A 25751-nucleotide genomic window follows, 5' to 3' on the forward strand; every position below is an offset into this window, starting at 1 on the left:
CAACAGACCCGTCCCTCTCGATGCCAAATCCAAATGATTTGAGAGATTACAACTGGTACGGAACGATTGGTTTGTCAATTGCTTCTAAATGAAAAATGGAGGGGAGGGGCGGGTGTATCCCTGAAAGATTTCCCTGGGATGTCTCGCTGGCCTATAATGGAATGAAATGGGAGCAGTGGAGCGAGGAACATTCTAGATTCTCTGAAGAAGCCAGGTCTATTTTCAACCCTTTTAGATTGAGACAGAATGGATAACGGTTTCGTTTCTTTCCCCTTTTCCAAACCGGTTCTGATCAACACTGCACCAGAGAATAGAGAACAGATTGAGACAGAATGGATAACGGTATCGTTTCTTTCCACTTTTCCAAACCGGTTCTGATCAACACTGCACCAGAGAGCAGAGAACAGAGAAAAATCACTTTTTAATGCATCTGTTTCAAAAATGGATTTACGTGGAAGTGTCCAAAATGGCATTCTATTTCCTTTTACTCCTTTTGACCAGAGCCCTATAGCCCATTATAGGGAATAGGTTGCCATTTAGGACACATCCTGTATTGATCATGCTCTGGTGAAGTCTGCATTGGAGTGTGTCTGTGTTTTTTGGAAATTGCCAGGAGCAAGAGGTTGGAGTTGGAGCCGGGCCATTTCCATGAAAAGATCACTGCATTCCCACTACACATAAAAATATTTCCATCTAAGAAATGGACATCTGAAAGCTGCCAATAAATGCTAATTTATAGCATTGGATACGGTGTGGCAGATGGCAGACAAATACACAACATGACCAAAACTATGTGGACACCTGCTCCTTCAACATCTCATTCCAAAATCACGGGCATTAATATGGAGTTGCGCCCCCCCCTTTGCTGCTATAACAGCCTCCACTCTCCAGGGAAGGCTTTCCACTAGATGTGGGAACATTGCTGCGGGGACGTGTTTCCATTCAGTCACAAGAGCATTAGTGAGGTCGGGCGCTGATGTTGCGGCGATTAGGCCTGGCTCGCAGTCGGCGTTCCAATTCATCTCAAAGGTGTTCAATGGGGTTGAGGTCAGCGCTCTCTACAGGCCAGTCAAGTTCTTCCACACCGATCTCAACAAAGCACCCCCCAAACTGTTGCCACAAAGTTGGAAGCACAGGATCTTCTAGAATGTCATTGTATGCTGTAGCATTAAGATTTCCCTTCACTGGAACTAAGGGGCCTAGCACGAAACATGAAAAACAGCCCCAGACCATTCTTCCTCCTCCACCAAACTTTACAGTTGGCACTATGCATTGGGGCATGTAGCATTCTCTTGGCATCTGCTAAAACCAGATTCCTCTGTCAGACTGCCAGATGGTGAAGCGTGATTCATCACTCCAGAGAATGTGTTTCCACTGTTCCAGAGTCCAATGGTAGTGAGCTTTACACCACTCCAGCCGACGCTTGGCATTGCGCATGAGGATCTTAGGCTTGTGTGAGGCTGCTTGGCCATGGAAACCCATTTCATGAAGCTCCCGACAAACAATTATTGCACTGACGTTGCTTCCAGAGGCTGTTTGAAACTCGGTAGTGAGTGTTGCAACCTAGGGATGGAAGTTTTTTTACCCACTACTCCGCTTCAGCCCTCGGCAGTCCCGTTCTGTGAGCTTGTGTGGCCTACCACTTTTGCTGCCTAACCGTTGTTGCTCCTAGACATCACTGAGCTCTTTAGTAAGGCCATTCTGCTGACAATCTTTGTCTATGGAGAATGTATGGCTGTGTGCTGAATTTTATACACAGGTTAGCAATGGGTGGTGGCTGAAATAGCCCAATACACTCATTTGAAGAGGTGTCTACATACACTATACTGTACTACACTATACTGTAACACCTCCCTTCCCTAACCTTAACAGATCGACTGAAATGTTCCGTACTGGAGGAAAAAGTAACTCTTAAGATACATCTGTGAATTCTCTGAATGTTTTCACAGGAGATCAAAGAGGCCCACAGCTTATGACTTACTGCCACTAGTACTGTACATCTTCAGATGTTAATTTGATCACCCTGTTGGAGGAGAACAGGAACAAAAAAACAAAGTTTGTGTATTTCAGGGGTTCAAATTTCTTCTGAAGTTGGTCATTTCCATTTTGAAATGTAAAACTTGATTTTCACTTAGGGAAAATGTATCAAACCCTACATAAATATCCATTAATTATAATAAAAATAATAATTCACATTTCCTGTTGCTGCAGGATTCATTTCCTAATGTGGCAAATTGGATTAAATTAAGATCCTACATCTGTGCTGTACATATGGCGACAGGATGAGAATACAGCAGACGCCCAGGTTCAGAGCAACATTCTCTGGTGTGTGGACCAGTGGCCATATTGGAAGTACCATCTGGAAATGTAACATAATCTTACTGAATTCTAAAATCCTCTCTCAGTGTTCTACAGTACATGAACATTCCTTTGAGACAGAACCCCATTGGGTGGCCGGTGGAAAAACCATTCTAGAGAAGAATCCCATTCTTCTTTTCATTCTAATTCTGTACATGTGATGCCAGCCAAACATTGGCAAATGCCTTATAGTATGTTTTCAAGTCTGTCTCTGGCCATCACTAGTTTCCTGCTTGGAATAACACATGGTACCCTATTCCCTACAGATGTAGTATCTTAATTTGAGCTAGTTTGCTATAGACGGGAAAAAAATGATCCTGCAGCAACAGGACTGTAACGGTTTTCATGTGGTGAAGGAGAGTCGGACCAAAATGCAGCGTGTAGATTGCGATCCATGTTTAATGAACAAACGTAACACGAATCTAAATACAAACACTACAAAACAATAAACGTAATGAAAACCGAAACAGCCTATACTAGTGTAAACTAACACAGAGACAGGAACAAGGACACTAAGGACAATCACCCACGAAAAACTCAAAGAATATGGCTGCCTAAATATGGTTCCCAATCAGAGACAACGATAAACACCTGCCTCTTATTGAGAACCACTTCAGACAGCCATAGACTTAACTAGAACACCCCACTAGCTACAATCCCAATACATACACACCACATACAAAAACCCATGCCACACCCTGGCCTGACCAAATACATGAAGATAAACACAAAATACTTAGACCAGGGCATGACAAGGACATGTGAATTATGTTGATTATAATTCATGCAACTTTTTCACAGGGGTTGATACATTTTTCATTAGGGCAAATCAAGTCTGAAATTTCAAAGTGGAAATTACAAATGTTTATGAAGGTCCTACATCTCTGTACCTAGTGCACTACTTTTGACCATGTCTCTGGATAGGGTGCCATTTGAGACACAGAGATGAAGCTAATGGTAAACTGTCTCATCATCATCTTTACGGGAGATGAAAGTAGATCCACTTTAGTGCCCTTCTTCCTCCTAAGATAGACACTCATCACGGTGAAAACCATGGCCATCGTGCTCTGATGAGGACCCTTCAACGGAGCAATTCAGTCTCACACTACTAACAGGATGTGTTTCGCTCTTCTCATCCTTTTGTGCTATTTGCTTTTAGTCTCTCTCTCTCTCTTGACTCTCTCTCTCTCTCTCTCTCTCTCTCTCTCTCTTGACTCTCTCTCTCTCTCTCTTGACTCTCTCTCTCGACTAACAGTGAAATGCTTACTTTACGGGCCCTTCCCAACAATGCAGAGAATATATATAATATATATATATATATATATATATATATTTTAGAATAATACAAAATGATAACACAAGCAATAAATACACAATGAGTGACAATAACTTGGCTAGATACACAGGGTATCAGTACCGAGTCAATGTGCAGGGGTATGAGGTAAAAGAGGTCGATATGTACATATAGGTAGGGATAAAGTGACAACAGGATAGATAATAAACAGCAGTGGAGTATGTGATCGAAAATGGTCAATGCAGATAGTTAAATAGTTAACTAATATCTACCAGGACGGACTATTTAGCAGTCTTATGATTTGGGGGCTATAAGCTGTTCAGGATCCTTTTGCTTCCAAACTTGGTGCATCGGTACAGCTTGCAGTGTGGTAGCAGAGAGAACAGTCTATGACTTGGGTGGCCGGAGTCTTTGACAATTTTTTGGATGGCAGGGAGCTTGGCCCTCGGGATGAACTGGGCAATCAACACTAACCTCTGTAGTGCCTTGCGGTCGGATGCCAATTAGTTTCCATACCAGGCGGTGATGCAGCCAGTTAAGATGCTCTCAATGGTGCGGCTGTACAACGTTTGGGGATCCAAGGGGCCCATGACAAATATTTTCTGCCTCCTGAAGGGGAAGAGGTGCTGTTGTGCCTTCTTCACACCTGAGTTGGTGTATGTGAACAATGATATTTCCTTAGTGATATGGACACCGAGGAACTTGAAGCTCTCGACCTGCTCCACTACAGCCCCATCGGTGTGGATGGGGGTATGCTCGGCCTTCCATTTGCTTGTAGTCCATGATCAGATCCTTTGTCTTGCTGACGTTGAAGAAGAGGTTTTTGTAATAGAGATCGCGTCATCTGTGGATCTGTTGGAGTGGTTCCAAGGTGTCTGGGATGGTAATGTTGACGTGAGTGTTGACCAGCCGTTCATGGCTACAGAATTTCATGGCTACAGATGTTTGTGCTATGGGGCGGTTACCTTGGCGTTCTTAAGCACATGGACTATGGTGGTCAGCTTGAAACACGTAGGTATTACAGACTGGGCCAGGGAGAGGTTGAAAGTGTAAGTGAAGACACTTTCCAGCTGGTCAGCGTGTGCTCTGAGTATGCGTCCTGGTAATTCATCTGGCCCTGCAGCCTTGTGAATGTTGACCTGTTTAAATGTCTTACTTATATCGGCTATGGAGAGAGTGCTCACACAGATGTCCGGAAAAGCTGGTGCTATCATGCATGGTTCAGTGTTGCTTGCTTCGAAGCAGGTAAATTCAGATGAAGTCGGAAGTTTATATACACCTTAGCCAAATACATTTAAACAAAAAAATTCACAATTCATGACATTTAATGCTAGTAAAAATGCCATGTCTTAGGTCAGATAGTATCACCACTTTATTTTAAGAATGTGAAATGTCAGAATAATAGTACAGAGAATGATTTATTTCAGCTTTTATTTTTTTCATCATATTCCCAGTGGGTCAGACGTTTACATACACTCAATTAGTATTTGGTAGCATTGCCTTTGAATTGTTTAACTTGGGTCAAACGTTTTGGGTAGCCTTCCACAAGCTTCCCACAATAAGTTGGGTGACTCCTCCTGACAGAGCTGGTGTAACTGAATCAGGTTTGTAGGCCTCCTTGCCCGCACACGCTTTTTCAGTTCTGCCCACACATTTTCTATACGATTGGGGTCAGGGCTTTGTCATGGCCACTCCAATACCTTCACTTTGTTGTCCTTAAGCCATTTTGCCACAACTTTGGAAGTATGCTTGGGGTCATTGTCCATTTGGAAAACCCATTTGCTACCAAGCTTTAACTTCCTGACTGATGTCTTAAGATGTTGCTTCAATATATCAACAGAATTTTCCACCTAATGATGCCATCTATTTTGTTTAGTGCACCAGTCCCTCCTGCAGCAAAGCACCCCCACAACATGATGCTGCCACCCCCGTGCTTAAAAGTTGGGGTGGTGTTCTTTGGCTTGATGTCCACTAGATGTCAACAGTCTTTAGGACCTTGTTTCAGGCTTCTACTGTGAAGAGGGAGCGAATGAGAGCTGTTTCAAATCAGGTGGCTGGCAGAAGGCCATGAGCTTGTTACACGCGTGGCCGTGAGAGCGACCTGCATTCCATTGCATTTCTAAAGACAAAGGAATAGTCCGGTTGGAATATTATTGAAGATTTATGTTAAAAACATCCTAAAGATTGATTCAAAACATTGTTTGACATGTTTCTACGAACTGTAACGAAACTTTTTGACTTTTCCTCTGCACTAAGTGCCTGCGCCTCATGAATTTGGATTTGTGAACTAAAAGCGCGAACAAAAAGGAGGTATTTGGACATAAATTATGGACTTTATCGAAAAGAAGAAAAAAAACATTTATTGTGGAACTGGGATTCCTGGGAGTGCATTCTGATGAAGATCATCAAAGGTAAGTGAAGAATGCTATTTAGATGTCCTAATCGACTTGCCAGAAATATAGTTTGTTAACAAGAAAGTTGTGGAATGGTTGAAAAACAAGTTTTAATGACTCCAACCTAAGTGTATGTAAACTTACAACTTCAACTGTAGGCTTGCGTCACTGGACAGCTCACGGCTGAGTTTCTCTTTATAATCCATGATAGTTTGCAAGCCCTTCCACATCCGACGAGCCAGAGTAGTAGTAGTAGGAGCTTGTGTGGCCTACCACTTAGCGGCTGAGCCGTTGTTGCTCCTAGACGTTTACACTTCACAGTAACAGCACTTACAGTTGACAAGGGCAGTTCTAGCAGGGCATACATTTGACTTGTTTGGAGAAGGTGGCATCTTTTGACTGTGCCAAGTTGAAAAATAATAGGAATAATATTGATGATGTCACAAATGTATCACTTGCACAGCTCTTCAAAGACATTTTTAATAATTTATTACATTTGAATCACAAGAAAAATAGTATTCTCTCTCTCAAAAAATGCGAATTAGATCCTTAATTGACCCCAGTTTTATCCATTCCCCTAAAATCCCTCACGAAGGTGAAATAGAATAGAGGATGTTAGGACAATAAGGTGTCTTGAGCCGGTCGTTGATCTACAAAGTTGTGGGTAGGAAACTGACAGCGCTGTCTAGACTGTACGCAGAGAGAGAGAGAATCCCTGCCTAAACTGAAAACATCAATAATAATCCATGGACTGAATCCATGACAGACGGAGGGACAAATTCAACAACCTACCTACATTGCCTTCGGGAAGTATTGAGACCATTTGACTTTCTCCACATTTTCTTACGTTACAGCCTTATTCTAAAATTGATTAAATAAAACAATTTCCCCAGCAATCTAAACACAATATCCCATAATGACAGGTTTTGGATGAAAAAAAAAAATGATACAAATTAGAAAACCCTTTTTTTTTAAAAACATTTATTCAGGCCCTTTGCTATGAGACTCGAAGTTGAGCTCAGGTGCATCCTGTTTCCATTGATCATCCTTGAGATGTTTCTACAACTTGATTGGAGGAACTTGGTTCCACCAAGTTTGGAACCACCGAGACTCTTCCTAGAGCTGGCCACCCAGCCAAACAGAGCAATCTGGGGAGAAGGACCTTGGTTAGGGAGGTGACCAAGAACTCGATGGTCACGCTGACAGAGCTGTGGAGTTCCTCTGTGGAGATGGGAGAACCTTCCAGATGGACAACCATCTCTGTAGCACTCCACCAATCAGGTCTTTATAGTAGAGTGGCCAGACAGAAGCCAATAAAAGGCACATGGCAGCCCACTTGGAGTTTACCAAAAGGCACCTAAAGACTCTCAGACCACGAAAAAATAGTATTCTCTGTCCTGATGAAACCAAGATTGAACTCTTTGGAGGCAGGGACTGGGAGACTAGTCAGGATCGAGGGAAAGATGAATGAAGCAAAGTACAGAAAGGTCTTTGATGAAAACCTGCTCCAGAGCGCTCAGGACCTCAGACTGGGGTGAAGGTTCACCTTCCAATGGGACAACAACCCTAAGCACACAGCCAAGACAACGTAGGAGTGGCTTCAAGAAACGTCTCTGAATGTCCTTGAGTGGCCCAGCCAGAGCCGGGACTTGAACCCGATCAAACATCTCTGGAGAGACCTGAAAATAGCTGTGCAGCAACGCTCCTCATCCAACCTGACAGAGCTTGAGAGAATCTGCAGAGAAGAATGGGAGAAACTCCCCAAATACAGGTGTGCCAATCTTGTAGCGTCATATCCAAGAAGACTGAGGCTGCAATCGCTGCCAAAGATGTTTCAACATAGTACTGAGCAAAGGGTCTGAATAATTATGTATATGTGATTTATTTTTATACATTTGCAAACATTTCTAAAAACTTGTTTTTGCTTTGTCATTATGGTCAAGGGGTCTGAATATTTTCTGAATGCCCTGCATGTGTTTCATGTGTTTTACAGGACCGAGGATTCCCCAGTTGTCACGACTCCCACCGATGGTGGCTCCTCTTCACCGGTCTACCAGCTGCCACCGATCCCTTCTTTTGGTTTTGTCTCCTCTCCCTGTTCGGGCGGCGCTCGCCGGTCGTCGTCACCAGTCTACTAGCTGCCACTGATCCCTTCTTTTGGTTTTGTCTCCTCTTCCTGTTCGGCAGCTCTCCGGTCGTCGTCACCAGTCTACTAGCTGCCACTGATCCCTTCTTTTGGTTTTGTCTCCTCTTCCTGTTCGGCAGCTCTCCTTTGGGTCGTTCGTCACCAGTCTACTAGCTGCCACTGATCCCTTCTTTTGGTTTTGTCTCCTCTTCCTGTTCGGCAGCTCTCCGGTCGTCGTCACCAGTCTACTAGCTGCCACTGATCCCTTCTTTTGGTTTTGTCTCCTCTTCCTGTTCGGCGGCGCTCGCCGGTCGTCGTCACCAGTCTACTAGCTGCCACCGATCCCTTTTCCCTTTTCTGTTGGTTTTTGTCTTAATGGTTACACCTGTTTCGTGTTTAGGTTTTAGTTGGGCTATTTAAGCCGGTAATGCCCACCTGCTCTTTGTGCGGGCTTATTTTTCCTCTGTTCATGTTTGTGGTTGTGTGATTTACTTTGTTTTTCTCGGGACTGGTTGGGTCCTGGTTTTGAGCGAGGTCTTATTATTGCGCCTGGTGTTTGGCATGACCATTTTCCCTGTTCCGGAATAAAACACTTTACCCTTCCTGAGCCTGACTCCGCACCCACTACGCATAGAGTGCGTGATACCAGGCTGAGTGATGCAGACCATGAACAGACTGAGCCATATTGTTATATTGACATAAATTGAGATGTGGTTGACATTGTAAAACTAAATTATCCCAAAATGGGACCATATTTTGTTTTATTATTCAATGCCTGTTCTGTTACACAACCAATTACATCTTATATTATTATAATCTGAGAAAAACAATAGACTGAGCCAGTGTGAATCTTGAGCGACCTGGCTGCACACACACACACACACACACACACACACACACACACACACAGAATATCAAGCAGATTTGAAAGGACCACAACTGAGACACATATTGGAATAGAATTGGATAGTGTTTTGTTCAGAGTATAGATAGGGATGTCTATAGAACATCTGTGTGCTGTTTGAATGGTGACTGTTTCGACCGGATGTCTGACCCTGGCTGAACCTGAAAAGACTGTGAATAGAAAAACACTCAAAATAGCACAAAGCACTTTTTCCTGTGTTTGCAGACAGTGATACCAGGAACGATAACAACTGCTAGCATGCTATCTGTTCCTGTAGATCTCCAGTCATTGTGCCTACGCTAGTTAGCAATTGCGCTAACACAAGAGAGCAACTTCCCTTCAAACTACATGCAGACATAAAAAATAAAAATGGTATCCATGAGTTCGTCTCACAAGTAGAAAGAAGGGCTTGATTGCCAAAATACTGCACTATCACTTTAAATGTCGACTGGGTAAAGAGTCGTGCTAAGACCTATCATGTATTTTTTAGGAGATGCAACGATCCATGTGTGAGATACAGTACAGTGTGTATACACACACAGCATAGGTAGACAGCAGAGTGGTGAAAGGTTCAGTCTAAACGTGGAGTATTGCTGTAATATCCATTGGTCAAGTGCCTGGTAGCTGTAATATCATTGGTCAAGTGCCTGGTAGCTGTAATATCCATTGGTCAAGTGCCTGGTAGCTGTAATATCATTGGTCAAGTGCCTGGTAGCTGTAATATCATTGGTCAAGTGCCTGGTAGCTGTAATATCATTGGTCAAGTGCCTGGTAGCTGTAATATCATTGGTCAAGTGCCTGGTAGCTGTAATATCCATTGGTCAAGTGCCTGGTAGCTGTAATATCATTGGTCAAGTGCCTGGTAGCTGTAATATCATTGGTCAAGTGCCTGGTAGCTGTAATATCATTGGTCAAGTGCCTGGTAGCTGTAATATCATTGGTCAAGTCCCTGGTAGCTGTAATATCCATTGGTCAAGTGCCTGGTAGCTGTAATATCATTGGTCAAGTTCCCGGTAGCTGTAATATCCATTGGTCAAGTGCCTGGTAGCTGTAATATCATTGGTCAAGTGCCTGGTAGCTGTAATATCCATTGGTCAAGTGCCTGGTAGCTGTAATATCATTGGTCAAGTGCCTGGTAGCTGTAATATCATTGGTCAAGTCCCTGTAGCTGTAATATCATTGGTCAAGTGCCTGGTAGCTGTAATATCATTGGTCCACTACAAGGAATAAGATGCTGGGAAGCAGCTTGTTATAACACTCTCTATTTTTATCTCTCTGACTGTCTCTCTATTGCTCTCTCTGACTCTCTATCTCTCTCTCTCTCTGACTGTCTCTCTCAGACTGTCTCTCTCTCTGACTGTTTCTATATCTTTCTCTCTGACTGTCTCTACAGTCAGTCAGTGTGTGTGTGTGTGAGAGAGAGACAGTCAGTCAGTCAGTGAGAGAGAGACAGAGAGAGAGAGAGAGACAGAGAGAGACAGTCAGAGAGACAGAGATACACAGAGAGAGAGACAGTCAGAGAGAGAGATACAGGGAGAGAGAGAGACAGTCAGAGAGAGAGAGAGAGACAGTCAGAGAGAGAGAGAGAAAGAGAGACAGTCAGAGAGAGAGAGAGAGACAGAGAGACAGTCAGAGAGAGAGAGACAGAGAGAGAGAGATAGTCAGAGAGAGAGAGAGACACAGAGAGAGAGAGACTACCTCCTCTTTGGACTACTGCCCAACCCAGTGCTCTGCACTATGGCCCAATCCTAACCAATCCCACTGGTTCCCCCAGCCACCACAATATTTGCTAGAGCCACAGTGAGTACATCCAATAACAAACAAGTGTCTCATAGACAGACCAAACATCTGTTAAAATAAACGATGGGAGTTTGCACCAGCGTGAAGGTATGTCCTTACTTCCTCCTCTACATACTGTCTATCATGATCACATTAACTACAGTATAGCTCTGTACTTACCTTCACCTCTACTTTCTATCATGATCACATTAACTACAGTATAGCTCTGTACTTACCTTCGCCTCTACTTTCTATCATGATCACATTAACTACAGTATAGCTCTGTACTTACCTTCGCCTCTACTGTCTATCATGATCACATTAACTACAGTATAGCTCTGTACTTACCTTCGCCTCTACTGTCTATCATGATCACATTAACTACAGTATAGCTCTGTACTTACCTTCGCCTCTACTTTCTATCATGATCACATTAACTACAGTATGGCTCTGGTCTTACCTCCTCCTCTACTGTCTATCATGATCACATTAACTACAGTATGGCTCTGGTCTTACCTCCTCCTCTACTATCTATCATGATCACATTAACTACAGTATGGCTCTGGTCTGACCTCCTCCTCTACTATCTATCATGATCGCATTTACTACAGTATGGCTCTGGTCTGACCTCCTCCTCTACTGTCTATCATGATCACATTAACTACAGTATGGCTCTGGTCTTACCTCCTCCTCTACTATCTATCACGATCACATTAACTACAGTATGGCTCTGGTCTTACCTCATACTCTACATACTCCTCCTCCTCCACCTCGTAGGAGACCGTCTGTATCTTAACGTTGTCTCCGTCCTCCAGCAGCTTGGCATGAGGGTCCTCTGTGCTGCCGGGGGTCTCCACTGCTACAGACGGCTCCCTCTCCTTCTCTTTCTTCTCTGTGAAGGTAGTCTCGCAGCACTCGCTCTTATAATCCTTGGCCTTGACTCCGTCTCCTCCTCCCCCTTCCTCCTTGTACAGGATGAAGTTAGGCCTGTAGAAGGCCTCAACGGCCAGATGGAGGGAGGTGGCGTCCAGGAGTTGTTGAGCTTTCATTTTGCCGTTGCTGTTGTTTTGTCCCACGTGGGCCACCGCACCATTGCTAGTGTCACCTCCTCCACCACCTCCTCCTCCGTCGCTGCCGGTTACGAAGTAGTTGATAATATTCTCCTGGTACTGGTCGGTAGGGAAGTCGCCCCCGTAACCGTTGACGACGTGCTTACTGTTCTTGTCCAAGAGTGGGTTCTGGAGCTCGCTCAGGCTTTCCATGGCAAGGAGGGGTCAGGGGGTCAGTGGGAGTGGCTTAACAGGACCTCACGGAAAGAGAGAGGGAGGGAGGGAGAAGAGAGGGAGGTGTCAGGGGGTCAGTGGGAGTGGCTTGAGAGGAGAGGAGAGAGGGATGGAGGGAGGGGGGGGAAGAGAGGGAGGTGACAGCTACTGATGTTGCTCAACGGGACGAGAGCTGCAGAGAGGAGAGAATAAGAGAGAGAATGGGGAGGAGAGGGGGAGAGGAGGAGAGGAGAGAGAGAGTGGGGAGGAGAGGGGGAGAGGAGAGGAGAGAGAGTGGGGAGGAAAGGATAAGAGAGAGTGGGGAGGAGAGGAAGGAGAGGAGAGGAGAAGAGAGAGAGTGGGGAGGAGAGGAGAAGAGAGAGAGTGGGGAGGAGAGGAGAGTTAGTAAACTGAGTTTGATCAGGTTTTTTTTTTGGTCTGAAACTGGTGTAAACACAACGCATACTGGTCTAGCGAGAGACAACACTGCATTTTAACACTTTCACAAGAATATATTCAAAATGTTAGACATCTATCCAACATCCACCACGAGTTCTCCCAACACGTTGTACTCCATTTTCATTACAGGTTACCTGCTCTCCTCTCCCACAGCTACAAACCTCACAACAACTGTCAACTGTCTCGCTATTCACACACTTCAATCTGCCTCCCTGCTCAACAAACATGAACCAAGTGTGCAGAAGCACACACACACACACACACACACACACAACCCCACAAAGCCCAACTTTTGGAACCGACTTCATAATAACAGAGGCATCGTAATTGTGTATGTGTGTGTGTATGTACGTGTGTGTGTGTGTGTGTGTGTGTGTGTGTGTGTGTGTGTGTGTGTGTGTGTGTGTGAATATGTGTGTTTGTGAGTATATGTATGTGTGTGTGAGTATATGTCGTGGCCAAAAGTTTTGAGAGTGACACAAGTATTAATTTCCACAAGGTTTGCTGCTTCAGTGTCTTTAGATATTTGTGTCAGATGTTACTATGGAATAGTGAAGTATAATTACAAGCATTTCATAAGTGTCAAAGGCTTTTATTGACAATTACATGAAGCTGATGCAAAGAGTTAATATATGCAGTGTTGACCCTTCTTTTTCAATACCTCTGTAATCCGCACTGGCATGCTGTCAATTAACTTCTGGGCCACATCCTGACTGATGGCAGCCCATTCTTGCATAATCAATGCTTGGAGTTTGTCAGAATTTGTGTTTTTTTTTTGTCCACCCGTCTCTTTAGCATTGACCACAAGTTCTCAATGGGATTAAGGTCTGGGAAGTTTCCTGGCCATGGACCCAAAATATCAATGTTTTGTTCCCCGATCCACTTAGTTGTCACTTTTGCCTTATGGCAAGGTGCTCCATCATGCTAGAAAAAGGTATTGTTCGTCATCAAACTGTTCCTGGATGGTTGGGAGAAGTTGCTCTCGGAGAATGTGTTGGAACCATTCTTTATTCATGGCTGTGTTCTTAGGCAAAATTATGAGTGAGCCCACTCCCTTGGCTGAGAAGCAACCCCACACATGAATGGTCTCAGGATGCTTTACTGTTGGCATGGCACAGGACTGATGGTAGCGCTCACCTTGTCTTCTCCGGACAAGCCTTTTTCCGGAAGCCCCAAACAATCGGAAAGGGGATTCATCAGAGAAAATGACTTTACCCCAGTCCTCAGCAGTCCAATCCCTGTACCTTTTGCAGAATATCAGTCTGTCCCTGATGTTTTTCCTGGAGAGAAGTGGCTTCTTTGCTGCCCTTCTTGACACCAGGCCATCCTCCAAAAGTCTTAGCCTCACTCTAAGCGCAGATGCACTCAATGGTTGAGGTAGGTGCAATCTTACTGGCAGCAATATCCTTGCCTGTGAAGCCCTTTTTGTGCAAAGCAATGATGACAGCACGTGTTTCCTTGAGGTTAACCATGGTTGACAGAGGAAGAACAGTGATTCCAAGCACCACCCTCCTTTTGAAGCTTCCAGTCTGTTATTCGAACTCAATCAGCATGATAGAGTGAGCTCTAGCCTTGTCCTCGTCAGCACTTACACCTGTGTTAACGAGAGAATCACTGACAGGATGTCAGCTGGTCCTTTTGTGGCAGGGCTGAAATGCAGTGGAAATGTTTTTGGGGGATTCAGTTCATTTGCATGGCAAAGAGGGACTTTGGAATTAATTGCAATTCATCTGATCACTCTTCATAACATTCTGGAGTATATACAAATTTCCATCATACAAACTGAGGCAGCAGACTTTGTGAAATGTAATATTTGTGTCATTCTCAAAACTTTTGGCCACGACTGTATATGTGTGTGTGTGTGTGTTTCCAGTGCCCAAATGTATTCATCCCCCTTGGCATTTTTGCTATTTTGTTGCATTACAACCTGTAATTTAAATTGATTTTTATTTGGATTTCATGTCATGGGCCACATAGTCCAAATTGGTGAAGTGAAATTTAAAAAAATACATGTTTCATAAAATGCGAAAAAATAAAAACAGAAAAGTGGGGCCTATGAAGCCCCTAAACAAGATCTGGTGCAATCAATTACCTTCAGAAGTCACATATTTTGTTAAATAAAGTCCACCTGTGTGCAATCTAATTGTCACATGATCTCAGTATATATGCTCCTGTTCTGAAAGGCCCCAGAGTCTGCAACACCACTAAGCAAGGGACACCATCAAGACCAAGGAGCTCTCCAAACAGGTCAGGAACAAAGTTGTGGAGAAGTACAGATCAGGGTTGTGTTATAAAAAATATCAGAAACTTCAAACATCCCACGGAGCACCATTAAGTCCATTATTTAAAAAAAAGAATATGGCACCACAACAAACCTGCCAAGACATGGTCACCCACCAAAACTCACAGACCAGGCAAGGAGGGCATTAATCAGAGAGGCAACAAAGAGACCAAAGAAAACACTGAAGGAGCTGCAAAGCTCCACACAGAGATTGGAGTATCTGTCCGTAGGACCACCGTACAAGCCAAAGAGCTGGGCTTTACAGAAGAGTGGCCAGACAAAAGCCATTGCTTAAACAAAAAAATAAACAAACACTTTAGGTGTTCACCAAAAGGTATGTGGGAGACTCCCCAAACATATGGAAAAAGGTACTCTGGTCAGATGAGACTAAAATTGAGCTTTTTGGCCATCAAGGAAAACGCTATGTCTGGCGCAAACCCAACACCTCTCATCACCCCGAGAACATAATCCCAACATTGAGGCATGGTGGTGGCAGCATCATGCTGTGGGGATGTTTTTCATCGGCAGGGACTGGTAATCTGGTCAGAATTGAAGGAATGATGGATGGCGCTAAATACAGGGAAATTCCTGAGGGAAACCTGTTTCAGTCTTCCAGAGATTTGAGACTGGGATGGAGGTTCACCTTCCAGGAGGACAATGACTCTAAGCATACTGCTAAAGCAACACGAGTGGTTTAAGGGGAAACATTTACATGTCTTGGACCTCAATCCAATTGAGATTCTGTGGTATGACTTAAAGATCGCTGTACACCGGAACCCATCCAACTTGGATGGAGCTGGATCAGTTTTGCATTGAAGAATGGCCAACAATTCCAATGACTAGATGTGCCAAGCATATAGAGACATACCCCAAGAGACATTCCCCCGATAATTGCTGCAAAAGGTGGCTCTACAGAGTATTGACTTTGCGTGTGTATGTGTGTGTACATGTGTGTATATATGTGTGTGTATAAGTGAATATGTGTGTGTGTGTATATACTGTATATACTGTATGTATATATATATATATATATATATATATATATATGTATACATACATGTGTTTGTGTGAGTGAGTGAGTGAGTGAGTGAGTGAGTGAGTGAGTGAGTGAGTGTGTATGTGTGTGTGAGAGAGTGTGTGTGCACCTCCCTCCCCACAGATGTCGATGCTCTCATCCTTGAGGCTTGTTTGGATGAATGAATGGATGAATGGATGGATGGATGATGAATGGATGATGAATGGATGAATGGATGGATAGTGAATGGATGGATGATGAATGGATGGTGAATGGAAGGATGAATAGATGGTGAATGGATGAATGAATGGATGAATGGATGGATAGTGAATGGATGGATGATGAATGGATGGTGAATGGAAGGATGAATAGATGGTGAATGGATGAATGCATGGATGAATGGACTGTGAATGGAAGGATGAACGGACGGATGGTGAATGGATGGTGAACTAATGGATGGTGAACGAATGGATGGTGAACAAATGGATGGATGGTGAACGAATGGATGGTGAATGGATGGATTTATGGATGGATGGATGGATTAATGGATGATGAATGGATGATGAATGGATGGATGGTGGATGGATGGTGGATGGATGATGAATGGATAGTGAATGGATGGATTAATGGATGATGAATGGATGAATGTATCACTTACTTGACATACCAGTACACCCCTGGACAGCACGCTAGTCTATCGCAGGACCATACCCCCAATCTGTCTCCTTAATTAAAAGGTGACCACTAGAGGGCAACGCTGCCCCTATTTATAGGTAATTCCTGCACTAGAGCAGAAATTATTGTTTAAGTTCCACCCCTGAAGAATGACAGTCATGATAACGGGGGAACTTGCGGAAGGTTAGTGTTAGGACATAGACAAACACACTATCCATGAAACACGTCCACACTCCATCCACACTCCATCCACACTCCATCCACACTCCATCCACACTACATCCACACTACATCCACACTACATCCACACTCCAACCCCCAGAGGACAGCAGGTGCTAAGCCTGGTGGATAAGCACATTATGTTGCTGCCAATTAGGGTGATCGTCAGTTGTTGTCGCGGCTTGCGAGTCCTGAGGGTGCTGAGTGGTTTGGTGGCCACGAGACCTTTTGTTTGTTCTTGTATCTCTAGTTTAGGCGTGCCTGTTCGTTGTTGTCCTTTTTGTATCTATTTGTTTCCATCACCATCTGAATATATTAATCCTCATGGTTTTCCAAAGGAGTCAAGACAGAGCTGTAAGGTTGCTGTCTCCCTGCACACTTTCATTCAGGTTACATACCAGTTAACTAGGCCTAAGACCGCTAGACTTAGCGAGTGTATCAATATTAGCAGGATAGTTTAATCGGTTTCTTAACTTAGCAGGCTACTTAAACATATTCACGAATTGGGGGTGAGAAAGAACGTCATGGTGCTTTCCACGTGGAGGGGAGGAACATCAATAAAATAGGGGAACTGACAACTGTCAGCATAGCTAGCTAACATGCTAACCTTATCTAGCATTCATGCTAACCTTATCTGGCTAACATGCTAACCGTATCTGGCTTTCATGCTAACCTTATCTAGCTAACATGCTAACCTTATCTAGCTTTCACGCTAACCTTATCTAGCTTTCATGTTAACCCTATCTAACTATCATTCTAACCTTATCTAGCTTTCATGCTAACCTTATCTAGCTTTCATGTTAACCCTATCTAGCTATCATTCTAACCTTATCTAGCTTTCATGCTAACCTTATCTAGCTTTCATGTTAACCCTATCTAACTATCATTCTAACCTTATCTAGCTTTCATGCTAACCTTATCTAGCTTTCATGCTAACCTTAAATAGCTTTCATGCTAACCTTTTCTAGCTATCATCCTAACCTTATCTAGCTTTCATGATAACCTTATCTAACTACACCATATTCATAAGATTGCTGGTTCTGGTTCTGGAGCTGGATTTCATAAGCATTTAATGACATTTTCGCCTCAGACGAAAACCAGTCAACCATGTATCCCATTACCATCTATTGTTATATCCAAAGTTTTGGCGCCTTCCATAAAATACATGCGTTTTTCAACATCATAATGGTCACAGGGCAACCTTTGATTCAAAGATCGAAATAAATGAATTAGGCACTAATCTATGTATTTCACAAGACTGGGAATACAGATATGCATCTGTTGGTCACAGATACTCTAAAAAAAGTAGGGGCGTGGATCAGAAAACTAGTAACTACCTGGTGTGACCCCCTTTTACCTCATGCAGTTTGACTCATCTCCTTCGCATAGAGTTGATCAGGCTGTTGATGTCCCAGATGCTAATATATGCATATTATTAGTAGTATTGGATAGAAAACACTCTGAAGTTTCTAAAATTGTTTGAATTATGTCTGTGAGTATAACAGAACTCGTATGGCAGGCGAAAACCTGAGACAAATCCAACCAGGAAGTGGGAAATCTGAGGTGTGCAAAGAGTGTGCAAAGCTGTCATCAAGGCAAATGGTGGCTACTTTGAAGAATTTCAAATATGAAATATATTTTGATGTGTTTAACACTATTTTGGTTACTACATGATTCCATATGTGTTATTTCATAGTTTTGATGTCTTCACTGTTATTCTACAATGTAGAAAACTCCAAAAATAAAGAAAAACCTTAGAATGAGTAGTTGTGTGTCCAAACTTTTGACTGGTACTGTATTTTTGTTCAGTATAGATAAACCGGTTCCTTGAATTGTATATCACGTGAGCCTGTTCATTACAGGATAGACACTTGTGGTTTCTAGCTGCCCCAATCAAAGCAGTGAAGCAAGACTTAGTAGAGGTTAAAACCGTTCATCTTTGGGTGACGGTGGGAGCAGGGTAGCAATATGTAATCAATATCACGCAAATATAACATTTATGTTACACGTTTTTTTATACAGAGTAGCTCAAAAATAAGTGAACATTTACAAAAGACCCACTGAATTGTTAATTTTCTGGAAAAAATGTGAGGTGCAAAAACATACACGTGATATTTTAATTTGCTCCATGGCTCAACTACAGCCAAAAGCTGTTAGGTTCAGCTCAGTCATGGCTTGTGAAGAGGGAATAACTTTGCAGGTGTTTCTGATTAATAAACAATGCCATGCTGGTGGATGGTAACATTCAAATAAACCCCAACCCTGAAAAGTATTAGAACGTTATATCGTATGTATCCCATAACTGCCATGTATCCCATAACTACCATGTATCCCATAACTACCATGTATCCCATAACTACCATGTACCCATAACTACCACGTTAAACATGTATCCCATAACTACCATGTATCCCATAACTACCATGTATCCCACAACTAACATGTATCCCACAACTACCATGTATCCCATAACTACCATGTATCCCATAACTACCATGTACCCATAACTACCACGTTAAACATGTATCCCATAACTACCATGTATCCCATAACTACCATGTATCCCACAACTACCATGTATCCCATAACTACCATGTATCCCATAACTACCATGTATCCCACAACTAACATGTATCCCATAACTACCATGTATCCCATAACTACCATGTATCCCACAACTAACATGTATCCCATAACTACCATGTATCCCATAACTACCATGTATCCCATAACTACCATGTACCCATAACTACCACGTTAAACATGTATCCCATAACTACCATGTATCCCATAACTACCATGTATCCCACAACTACCATGTATCCCATAACTACCATGTATCCCATAACTACCATGTATCCCATAACTACCATGTATCCCATAACTACCATGTATCCCATAACTACCATACCATGTTATACATGTATCCCATAACTACCATGTCATACATGTATCCCATAACTACCATGTATCCCATATCTACCATGTATCCCATAACTACCATGTATCCCATAACTACCATGTATCCCATAACTACCATACCATGTTATACATGTATCCCATAACTACCATGTATAACTACCATGTTATACATGTATCCCATAACTACCATGTATCCCATAACTACCATGTATCCCATAACTACCATGTATCCATAACTACCATACCATGTTATACATGTATCCCATAACTACCATGTCATACATGTATCCCATAACTACCATGTATCCCATATCTACCATGTATCCCATAACTACCATGTATCCCATAACTACCATACCATGTTATACATGTATCCCATAACTACCATGTATCCCATATCTACCATGTTATACATGTATCCCATAACTACCATGTATCCCATAACTACTATGTATCCCATAACTACCATGTATCCCATAAACTACCATGTATCCCATAAACTACCATGTATCTGCCATAGACATTCAGTACTAGATGAATAAGTAAAGGAATCTGGGGCAGGTCTGGCCTGCTTGGCTGGCTGTCACCGTGGGATGACCACCTAAAGAGAAGATTGATTATGTATCCAGTGACCTTCTAAACCCTGACGTTTTATCCATGCCTCATTCAGCACAGCCTGGGAAAACTATCAGGGGACCACACAGCTCACTATCCCTCATTGTTACGTCAGTCTTTAGGTTTTCAGTCCGAAGTGGTTCTCTGTTAATCCCCCCTTCCCGTCTCTCTCTCCTACCTCTCTCTCTCTCCTACCTCTTTATCTCTCTCCTACCTCTCTCTCCTACCTCTCCTACCTCTCTCTCTCTCATACCTCTCTCTCTCTCTACCCCTCTCTCTCTCTCCCTACCTCTCTCTCTCTCTCCTACCTCTCTCTCTCCTACCTCTCTCTCCTCTCTCTCTCTCTCTCTCTCTCTCTCTCTCTCCTACATACTCTCTCTCTCTCCTTCCTCTCTCCCCTACCTCTCTCCCCTACCTCTCTCCTCTCTCTTACATCTCTCTCCCCTACCTCTCTCTCTCTCCTACCTCTCTCTCTCTCCTCTCTCTCTCTCTCCATCCTCTCTCCATCCTCTCTCTCCTAACTCTCTCTCCTAACTCTCCCCTACCTCTCTCTCCTACCTCTCTCTCTCTCTCCTACCTCTCTCTCTCTTACCTCTCTCTGTCCTTCCTCTCCCCTACCTCTCTCTCTCTCCCCTACCTCTCTCTCTCTCCCTACCTCTCTCTCTCCCCTACCTCTCTCTCTCTCCTTCCTCTCTCCCCTACCTCTCTCTCTCCTACCTCTCTGTCTCACTCTCCTACCTCTCTCTCTCTCTTACCTCTCTCTCCTACCTCTCTCTCTCTCTCCTACCTCTCTCTCTCTCCTACCTCTCTCTCTCTCCTACCTCTCTCTCACCTTCCTCTCTCTCTCCTTCCTCTCTCTCTCTCCTACCTCTCTCCCCTACCTCTCTCTCTCTCTCTCTCTCCTACCTCTCTCTCTCTCTCCTCTCTCTCCTACCTCTTTAGGTTTTCAGTCCGAAGTGGTTCTCTGTTAATCCCCCCTTCCCGTCTCTCTCTCCTACCTCTCTCTCTCTCCTACCTCTTTATCTCTCTCCTACCTCTCTCTCCTACCTCTCTCTCTCCTACCTCTCTCTCTCTCATACCTCTCTCTCTCTCCTACCTCTCTCTCTCTCCCTACCTCTCTCTCTCTCTCTCCTACCTCTCTCTCTCTCCTACTCTCTCTCTCTCCTCTCTCTCTCTCTCTCTCTCTCTCTCTCTCCTACATACCTCTCTCTCTCTCCTTCCTCTCTCCCCTACCTCTCTCCCCTACCTCTCTCCCTCTCTCTTACCTCTCTCTCCCCCTACCTCTCTCTCTCCTACCTCTCTCTCTCTCTCTCCATCCTCTCTCTCCTAACTCTCTCTCTCCTAACTCTCTCTCTCCTAACTCTCCCCTACCTCTCTCTCCTACCTCTCTCTCTCCTACCTCTCTCTCTCTTACTCTCTCTGTCCTTCCTCTCCCCTACCTCTCTCTCTCTCCCCTACCTCTCTCTCTCTCCCCTACCTCTCTCTCTCTCCCCTACCTCTCTCTCTCCCCTACCTCTCTCTCTCTCCTTCCTCTCTCCCCTACCTCTCTCTCCTCTCTCCTACCTCTCTCTCTCTCCTACCTTACCTCTCTCTCTCCTACCTCTCTCTCTCCTCCTACCTCTCTCTCTCACCTTCCTCTCTCTCTCCTTCCTCTCTCTCTCTCCTACCTCTCTCTCCCCTACTCTCTCTCTCTCTCTCCTACCTCTCTCTCTCTCTCTCCTACCTCTCTCTCCTACCTCTCTCTCTCTCCTACCTCTCTCTCTCTCTCCTACCTCTCTCTCTCTCTCTCTCCAACCTCTCTCACTCTAGAAAACCTACCTCTCTCTCATACCTCTCTCTTTCTCCCTACCTCTCTCTCTCCTACCTACCCCTCTCTCTCTAATTCTTCTCTCTCTCCTTCCTCTCTCTCTCCCTCCTACCTCTCTCTCTCCTACCTCTCTCTCTCTCCTACCTCTCTCTCTCATACCTCTCTCTCTCACCTCTCTCCCTCCCTCCCTCTCTCCCTCTCGCTCTCTCTTAACTCTCTCTCTCCTACCTCTCTCTCTCTCTCCTACCTCTCTCTCTCTCTCTCTCTCTCTCCCACCTCTCCCTACTTTCTCCCTCTCCCACCTCTCTCTCCTACCTCCCTCTCTCCTATCTCCTCTCCTACCTCTCTCTCCTACCTCCCTCTCTCTCTCCTACCTATCCCCTCTCTCCTACCTCCCACTCTCTCCTACCTATCCCTACTCTCCTACCTCCCCTCTCTCCCACCTCCCCTCTCTCCCACCTCCCACTCTCTCCCACCTCCCACTCTCTCCCACCTCCCACTCTCTCCCACCTCCCACTCTCTCCCACCTCCCCTCTCTCCCCCACCTCCCACCCCTCCCACCTCCCACTCTCTCCCACCTCCCACTCTCTCCCACCTCCCACTCTCTCCCACCTCCCACTCTCTCCCACCTCCCACTCTCTCCCACCTCCCACTCTCTCCCACCTCCCACTCTCTCCTACCTCCCACTCTCTCTCCTACCTCTCACTCTCTCTCCTACCTCTCACTCTCTCTCCTACCTCTCTCTCTCTCTCTCTACTCCTTCCCCTCCCTCCTCTCTCCCGCTCTTTTTCGCTTCTTTCTCATTCTCATTTTCTCTCTCCTTCCACCCACTCACTCTTCATCCTCTTGCCCCCACTGGCTTCCACATAGTCCCCCCCCCATGAATAAACCAGCAGGCTTGTGGTCCCAGGAAGCACTGGGGCATGGATGAACACAGCACTCACCTCAGGGGTCTATGCTGGATTAGCTTTGTGTTGCCATGCTGGCCGTCATAATGACACCGTTGTTTCAACTCATTCCTTCCTGTTTGGGGCTACGCTACATGCCGCTCCACACTCACGTCACGGAGGGCAAGAATTGGCCACAGACAATGCACCTCGATACTGGATACAATTGGTTGGATGAGCTTTGTCTCGCCCTGCTGGTGTTGTTACTCCCCATTCCTCCCTGTCTGACTGACACTACCTTTAAAAGAAAGGCGTTATCTAGAACCTAAAGGAGTTCTTCGGGCTGTCCTCATAGGAGAACCCTTTGAAGAACCCTTTTTTGTTCAAGTTAGAACCCTTTTGCTTCCATGTAGAACCGATCTATATGGAAGCGATCTATATGGAAACAAAAAGGGTTCTACCTGGAACCAAGAAGGGTTCTCCAATGGGAGGAGTACCAGTTCGACCCAACCAAGAGACAGAAGAAGCTGGTCTGAATTAGGTAAAGCTCTTCCTCCTCATCATCGTGGTTCCCCTTTCAGACAGTGATGACGCTGAATGCTATTCTGCACATATTGAACATCAATGAATGATCATGACTAACTCACTCTTCCATTCCAATCTGTTCCTAAATAGAAAAGCCAACTGGCTGGCACATCACCAAGCTTGTGGTCTTGTCTGGAAGCTGCTGGTAGACTAATCTATGTCCCAATTGGCACCCTATTCCCTATGTAATGCACTGCACCCATAAGGCTCTGTTCAAAGGAATGCACTATATATAGGGAGCAGGGTGCCATTTGAGGCCAAACCTTAATTTTCACACCGTGTCTGAAAACCTATTCATACGCAGTGCAGTTTACATTACTGTAAAACTCATTCATACTCTGTGATATGTCGATTACTGTAAAACTCATTCATATTCAGTGATGTCTATTACTGTAAAACTCATTCATACTCAGTGATATGTCTATTACTGTAAAACCCATTCATACTCAGAGATGTGTATTACTGTAAAACCCATTATATTACTGTAAAACCCATTTATACTTAGTGATGTGTATTACTGTAAAACCCATCCATACTCAGTGATGTATATTACTGTAAAACCCATTCATATTCAGAGATGTGTATTACTGTAAAACCCATTCATACACAGTGCTGTTTATTACTGTAAAACACATTTATACTTAGTGATGTATATTACTGTAAAACCCATTCATACTCACTGCTGTCTGTTACTGTGAAACCCATTCATACTCAGTGATACTGTATGTCTATTACTGTAAAACCCATTCATACTCAGTGCTGTCTGTTACAAATCTAGCCATCTACATCAGCTTGCGTGTGTGTGTGTGTGTGTGTTACAGATCTAGCCATCTACATCATCTTTATCTCCATGCTATTACCTCCCAGCGATGTGTGTAGAATCAGTTTGGGACAGCACAACAGCCTAAAACCCATACGCTTTATCATGGAGCCAGACAGGCAGGACCTGGAAACTGAGGTTTATGGGTTAGGCACACATGGAGTGGAGTTGTGTGAAGGGAGGCTGGCTGATGGATGGATGGATGGAGCTGAGTTGTGTGAAGGGAGGCTGGCTGATGGATGGATGGATAGATGGAGCTGAGTTGTGTGAAGGGAGGCTGGCTGATGAATGGATGGACGGATGGATGGATGGATGGATGGATGGATGGATGGATGGATGGATGGAGATGGATGGATGGATGGAGGCTGGTTGTGTGAATGGATGGGCTGAGTTGTGTAAATGGAGGATGGATGGATGGATGGATGGATGGATGGATGGATGGATGGATGGATGGATGGATGGATGGATGGATGGATGGAGCTGAGTTGTGTGAAGGGAGGCTGGCTGATGGATGGATGGATGGAGATCTGAGTTGTGTGAAGGGACTGGCTGATGGATGGATGGATGGATGGATGGATGGATGGATGGATGGATGGATGGATGGATGGATGGATGGAGCTGAGTTGTGTGAAGGGAGGCTGGCTGATGGATGGATGGATGGAGCTGAGTTGTGTGAAGGGAGACTGGCTGATGGATGGATGGATGGATGGATGGATGGATGGATGGATGGATGGATGGATGGATGGAGGGAGCTGGCTGTGGATGGATGGATGGATGGATGGAGCTGAGTTGTGTGAAGGGAGACTGGCTGATGGATGGATGGATGGATGGATGGATGGATGGATGGATGGAGCTGAGTTGTGTGAAGGGAGGCTGATGGATGGATGGATGGATGGATAGATAGAGCTGAGTTGTGTGAAGGGAGGCTGATGGGATGGATGGAGCTGAGTTGTGTGAAGGGAGGCTGATGGAGGACACAGTAGATACACCATGCTGATGGTGATGGGAAAAGTATTTATATGACTGTGTGTGTGTGTGTGTGTGTGTGTGTGTGTGTGTGTGTGTGTGTGTGTGTGTGTGTGTGTGTGTGTGTGTGTGTGTGTGTGTGTGTGTGTGTGTGTGTGTGTGTGTGTGTGAGGCAGAGGGAGACAGGCAGTGAGCTATATGTAGCCTACATGCCTGGGTTTTGTTGTTTGGCAGCAGTCGCTGGTGGATGACAGGTGACAGGTGACAACACACATGACGAGAGGCTACACCTCTACCTGTAAGCATCATAAAGGTGTTACCTCCACAAGCCTACAGCAGTGGGGCCACTGTAACCAGCAGGCTTGGTACATAGGGGACAGTGGAG

General features: G+C 44.5%; 1 protein-coding gene across 1 annotated transcript in view; it reads right to left on the reverse strand.

Annotated features, from left to right (window-relative positions):
- Window positions 1–378: 378 nt before the first annotated feature.
- Window positions 379–25751, reverse strand: part of LOC121840322 (synapse differentiation-inducing gene protein 1-like) — a 35209-nt gene continuing 9836 nt past the window's right edge. Inside the window, exons 2-3 of the mRNA XM_042302852.1 lie at window positions 11594–12308; window positions 379–384 (exon numbers count right to left, since the gene is read on the reverse strand). Coding sequence (XP_042158786.1) covers window positions 379–384; window positions 11594–12115 — 528 coding nt within the window. The 5' untranslated portion in view covers window positions 12116–12308. The remainder of the gene's footprint in view (window positions 385–11593; window positions 12309–25751) is intronic.

This window comes from Oncorhynchus tshawytscha, linkage group LG21 (assembly GCF_018296145.1).
Source record: "Oncorhynchus tshawytscha isolate Ot180627B linkage group LG21, Otsh_v2.0, whole genome shotgun sequence".
Classification (NCBI taxonomy): domain Eukaryota; kingdom Metazoa; phylum Chordata; class Actinopteri; order Salmoniformes; family Salmonidae; genus Oncorhynchus; species Oncorhynchus tshawytscha.